Genomic DNA, 5910 nt, shown 5'->3' on the forward strand with positions numbered 1-5910 from the left:
AACTCGCCTAACTCGTAGTAAAAGCACGAGGTGCCATGCATGCTATGGTAGCCTCTCGATATGACCATCAACGCCGAACCTTTCAATGCAGAACTTCTCTGAACCTGGTCAGAAGAGAGCAAACGCCACATCCAGATTAGCAGCCGGCCATCCAATCTTTCCGACGATGTAGACCAGCGCCCACGCCGTGGTCCATCCACCACTATTTAGGTTAAGTTGGCCGCCAAGAGGCGTCTCCATGCACGGCATGCGAATCAATCAGCCACCGCTAGCGTTGCAGGCTTGCAGTGACCGTGGAATGAAAACCTGAGACGGCAGCACGGCATCCTAGATTTGTTGAGGGATTTGGTAGCGCGATGACAAGTTAAAAGCGACCATGGAATCGACCGGAGATGGGGTACGTCGCGAGAAGAATAAGAAAGCTCGTCGTGTGTTGCAGCAATGCTTATCTTATCACGGACCACCTTTGCTGACTTCAGTTTGTGGTTCATTGTTAAGGGACTGCTCCAAGCAACGGAAGATTCGTATAAACCTCCGTAACCGGGTCAAAACAGTTTTGTAATGTCAAGGCGAGCCAAAGCTGCTGAAATTCTACAGCTTCAGATTCTGGGAAAATTCCAGCTGATGTACTGTTTCAGATCAGCCATTTTCTTCTCTTTTAACCAAGTACCAGGTTGCTTCGATTTGCTTATCCGAGGAGACGAAATTGAACAACCGGTCGAGTGTACTGGATGCACCAAGTACAGTTGCCGACAGAATGTGGCTGCTCAGCCAGACATCTGAATCATGGCACCTAAAGTCTCTTTCCGGCGAGGTGAAATGATGGTCACCCGTTGCGCTGTGCCCTTTTAACGACGCCACTTGGCTTGTACCTTGTCATCTATGCTACGAACAGGACGACGAAACCGCTGTTCCTGAGAGAAGAAAAAGATCATTATAGATCTTCAATCATGGCGGCTATAGACTAAACCCAGCAGTACCACACTAAACCTTTCTCAATCCTAGGATAGGAAATGTTCACTTCAGGCGTGCCGGACGCTACAGAGAGGGAAAAAAAGTCCTTGCGATAACAACTGCAAGTTGGCAATAGGTAGGGCTCCCGTCGCCTTACCTAGATCTGACCATCTGCCGTTCCCACAGCTAGCAACGAGACAGACATGGAAGGCGACTCCTGTTGCCGTCAAGCGCCGCGGCAGAATGGGGTGCAGACGTGGATAAGGAGCATCGGATCAGGCTGGTGGTGCTATCCGGCAGGGATCCATACCGGCCTGTATAATGCAGCAGAGGTGGAAAGCGTGGCCGAATGGGACTGCCAACAGATCGAGGCACCAGGGCAAAGTGAAAGAATCATTTTTTTCTTTTCTATTTCTGATTTCATCGTCATCGTCAACTACATATACAAGGTGATCGAAACCTTCTTGCATATTATCATACGGGTATATACAGGCACGAAAGGAGGAGGCTGGAAATGAAGAAAGAAAGAAAGAAAAAACCTTTTAATCCTGTAACTGCAGCTAATCCTAAACCACACGACTGATGTCTGAATCTTTATCATCCTTGGTTATTCCTCCTCGGTTTGTAGTACTGTGCAACAAAATCCTTTCTCACAGTGAACCTTCGAACGAGACCCGGAGCTGCACCGCCGGCCTCGGCCGCTGCGACGGCGCATTGGCCAGGCCCTGCAGCATCTTGATCACATCCACGGTGTCGTCGAGGTAGTACTTAGCCATGCTCGGCTTCTTGCCGACCGTGCAGGCGAACACCTCGCTGGTCGCCGGGAGCTTAACGCTGCTGTTCGACGGACACACGATGCTCTCGAACATGTCCTCGTCGGACCGGTCGTCGCCAATGCACAGCACGAAATCCGGCGGCTTGCCGGTTTTGATCATGGACGACATAAGGCTCTCCGCAGCCACTCCTTTGCTTATGCCCTGCATGACAAGAAGATATTTTCCGCATGTTATCACTACCATTCCTGAAATTTTGAAGTAGTTGCGGACAATTGAGACAAATGGATGGTTCAGTAGTGTGACAAGTTGCTTTCCAACGGACACAATTTAAGTACTAGTGGGGGCGATCTTTTCGCGAATTTTCCAGTCCACAAGGGGGCATGGTCCATGCCGATTCATATCGTATTTGTGAAGAAGATACATACAGATTGTCCCAGGCATGTCGTGGATGAGGATTGGATTGGGTTAGATCGATCCTTATCGGTTACTTTTAGTCTGATAGCTACGTCTAGTTGATCGATATGTTTCGTCCACATGTTGAACTAAACAAATGCAATGTCGAATAAGCAGAGAAAAAATGCACGCGCTTACCTGAGGATTAACTTCGACGATGTGCTGGCCCCTCTTCACAACCACGGGTTCGTTGGCAAGCACGTTTTCGAGATGGTCGAGCAGCTCCTTCGCCTGGCATGAGCCGAAGTCCGGATCCGCGTCATGGTGATGCCAAACTATAGCGCTCTCCTTCTGCTCGATGTAGGAGCCATCTGTCGCCTCTGTGTACAGCTGCATAACTGGCTCAGCGGTCTTCTTCCAGTCGAAATCTGCAGCCAACCCTAAGGTATCCCATGGCGCGTCCCTGCTCCACCTGCAGACACCAGAGTGAATAAACATCACATTTTTCCTACAACACAATAGGAATGCTCCTTGTAATCAAAAGAAGACTATTGGTTAGTTGAACCTCCAAACTATGTTAAAACTAAAGAGAGTTGCTAATTTTCAATAGAGTGAAAGAAGGGTATGTTTCACTTAAAAACAGTAACCATTGGATGAAGACCTAACCGTTGAAAAAAACTGATTCACAAATAACAAAAATTTTCTATAATAAAGATATATACAATTTTCTAGGGAATGCCAGATAAAAATCCCTGATCTTAATACAGACAGACGCACGATGAACAACGCCTCGAATGAAACAAAGCATCCGAAGACTAAATTAGTGAGATGTATATAAATAGGAATGCTCCAAGGATAGTTCTGGAACCAAGAGTAGTTACGATTTAAGACTGGACATAGGCATGCCCCTAGCTCAGATTCTAGATCTGTTGGTCAGTAAAATGTTTCCTTAAACGTACGGATGCTTGTACTACCATAGCTTAATTCGCAACCACCCTAAAGACCTTATCCAAATTTGGAACAGTAAGAACCAAAATCCGAGCAAAGCAACATCGTACCCAGCTAGAAGATCTTTAACAGTGATGAAATAAGCTTTGCAGAAATCTCTACCTGGTGAAGTAACCGTGCTCGGCGGCGATCCCCAGCTTCTCGCACGGCGCGAACCACTTGCTCAGTTCGTCCTTCCCTCTCCCGCTCACAATGAACACCCTGTTCTTGGGGTCTTCACAGAGAAGATTCAAGACGGAAATGATCTCACTGCTGGGCGTCTTATCGATCGAATTCTCCGGCATCACGGTGCCGTCATAGTCCAAGAGGATGAGTCGACTGTCCGTCCTCCGGTAGGACGGCACAATGTGCTCGACGGAGAGCCGCCGGAAATTCGGGCCAAGCGCCACCACCTTGAAGCTCATGCCGAACCCGATACCCCAATGCCGCCTCGAGAAATGGTCCTTGCAGGCTCGCTGCAGGTCCTGGTCGAACGACCGCGCCCAGTAAGCCACGTCGTGGGAGCTCACGTACCTGTAGTGCTTCTCGTGCCGCAGCCGCTGCTCAGCCACGGACATCTGCAGCGCGGCGTTCATGGCCTCCGCGACGGACTCCACGCTCCACGGGTTGACGCGGATGGCCCCGCTGAGCGACGGGGAGCACCCGACGAACTCCGACAGCACGATGACGCTCCGCTTGGGCGCGTCGTCCCCCTCCTGCCGGCACACCGTGTAGGTGTACGGTATCCGGTTGAGCCCATCGCGCACGGCGTTAACCACGCAGCACTCGGCGGCCGCGTAGTACGCCGCCTTCTCGTGCGCCGTAACCGGGCGGTTGATCAGCACGACCGGCGTGTACCCGGGGGAGCCGAACCGCGCATTGACCCGGGCGCTGATGGCCCGGGCCTCGTCCTGAACGCCCTGCACGTCGCGCCCCTCGCTGCGCGCCGGGTTGGCGATCTGCACGAGCACGGCGCGGCCGCGGAGCTCCGGGTGCTCGACGAGCAGTTGCTCCATCGCCAGGAATTTGAGCCCAATGCCCTTGAACAGATCGACGTCGTCGACGCCCACCATCAGGCGCCGCCCCTTGTACGCCTCCGCCACCTGCCGCACCACCTCCCCCGTCTCCGGCGCCGAGACCACCGATCTCAGCTGTCCCATGTCGATCCCAACGGGCAGAATCTTGACCGTCACCGTGCGGCCGTAGTACTCGATGCCGATGTAACCGCGCTTAGATTGGTAATCGAGGCCGAGCAATCGCGAGCACGCGGACATGAAGTGCCGCGCGTAGTCGAAGGTGTGGAAGCCGACGAGGTCAGCGTTGAGGAGGGCGCGGACGAGGTCCTCCCGGACGGGTATGGTGCGGAAGATCTCCGAGGAGGGGAACGGCGAGTGGAGGAAGAACCCAACCTTGGCGCGCGGGAAGCGCTTGCGGAGGAAGGTGGGGAGCGCGAGGAGGTGGTAGTCGTGGATCCAGACGAGGTCCTCGTCGGGGGTGAGCACCTCCGTGATGCGGTCGGCGAAGGCCCTGTTCGCCGAGAGGAACGAGTGGTAGAGAGTGCGGTCGAACGGGAGGCCGCCGAGAGACGACGGCGTGAGCGGGAGGAGGTAGTGGAGGAGCGGCCACAGATAGTGCTTGCAGAAGCCATGGTAGAACCGGCGGTGGAGGTCGCTGGGCAGGTACACCGGCAGGCACGAGAAATTCGCCACCAGGTAGTTGGAGAGCTCATCGGAGGCCGCCTCGGTGGCGGCAGGAGGGAGGGTGCCGATGTGGAGGACCGTAGCGTTGGCAGGCAACCCCGAGCGGAGCTGGTAGGCGACAGTGCCGGCGTCGACGGAGAATGAGAACCCGAACGGCGATGCTGGGTCGGGCGCCGCGCGGAGCGGGAGCCGGTGGGAGACGATCACACGGCGCGGCGGGGCGGGCGGTGACGGAGAGGTGGGCGAGGTGGGGGACGCGACGGACATGACGCGCAGGAGGCGGAGCGGCGTCGGCGACGGCAGGGGCACCTCGTCGGCCGCAGCGAGGTCGAGGAGGTTGTGGCAGGAGAGAGAAGGCATCGCCAAGCAATCCTCCCCTCCTCCTATCTGTGGGTGTTGCAGAGGTGGAGGAGGTGGCGATGGCGCATGAAGAGAAGAGAAGCGGCGAGAAGGGAGGCGATGCGGTGGGAGATCGATCACTTTTGTCGAAGCTTCTGGGGATAAGAATGGGACGGTGGCACTGACCGAGCAAAGATGAGACTTGAGAGGAGGTATAAATATGGCAAAAGCTGCATATGTTTGCCGTCTGTCGTGTGAAGCGAAGAAGAAGGAGAAGGGGCCCCAAGACGGACGGGGCGGGACGACCGGAAGTAGGCGGCGCGGTGCGATGCGATGCGGTGCGGTGCGATGGGGCTTATCCGGATTGGGGCTGAGGAAATGACGGGACTGCCCCCCGGCGAGGCGCGTCCGTGACGTGGGATGGTTGGCTCGCCCCTCGCTGGTGGGGAAACGGATGGATAGACGAGTGTCGCGGTCGCCGAACGGCTGGGTTTATCTATCCATCTCTCTCGAAGCGTATCCGCTCGTCGAGTCGTCGTCGCGGCCACCGCCGCCGCCGCCGCTGCTGCTGCTTACGGGTGGGATACGTCGAGCCTGCAGACGTATTCGCGTGCGCATGCGTAGGCGCGCCAGCGAACCACCTGGTAGATGGATGGATAGGATAGGCACTGCCGCACTGCTGTATCCCGGTGGATGACAGGTGGGGACAACAAGAAAGTTCCTGGCTGTTGCTTTGTTTGTGCGTGGAAATGGAGTAACGT

The 5910-nt window shown here is 55.1% G+C and overlaps 1 protein-coding gene across 1 annotated transcript; it reads right to left on the reverse strand.

Annotated features, from left to right (window-relative positions):
- Positions 1-1339: 1339 nt before the first annotated feature.
- LOC133921045 (probable alpha,alpha-trehalose-phosphate synthase [UDP-forming] 9) lies at positions 1340-5437 on the reverse strand. The gene is made up of 3 exons (XM_062365755.1): positions 3234-5437; positions 2322-2595; positions 1340-1931 (listed from the first exon to the last, which is right to left on the reverse strand). Exons 1-3 carry the CDS (start codon positions 5168-5170, stop codon positions 1605-1607), a joined length of 2538 nt encoding a protein of 845 aa, XP_062221739.1. The 5' UTR covers positions 5171-5437; the 3' UTR covers positions 1340-1604.
- Between the last annotated feature and the right edge of the window lie 473 nt (positions 5438-5910).

The sequence above is a fragment of the Phragmites australis genome, chromosome 6 (assembly GCF_958298935.1).
Source record: "Phragmites australis chromosome 6, lpPhrAust1.1, whole genome shotgun sequence".
Lineage (NCBI taxonomy): Eukaryota > Viridiplantae > Streptophyta > Magnoliopsida > Poales > Poaceae > Phragmites > Phragmites australis.

What these genes read in the sequence shown, in the direction of transcription:
- LOC133921045 (XM_062365755.1), bottom strand. Translation starts at nt 5,170, where the DNA reads ATGCCTTCTCTCTCCTGCCACAACCTCCTCGACCTCGCTGCGGCCGAC. An exon ending in GAGCACGGTTACTTCACCAG is followed by an intron (nt 2,596 to 3,233) that starts GTAGAGATTTCT and finishes TGGTGTCTGCAG; the next exon opens with GTGGAGCAGGGACGCGCCAT. An exon ending in TCGTCGAAGTTAATCCTCAG is followed by an intron (nt 1,932 to 2,321) that starts GTAAGCGCGTGC and finishes CTTGTCATGCAG; the next exon opens with GGCATAAGCAAAGGAGTGGC.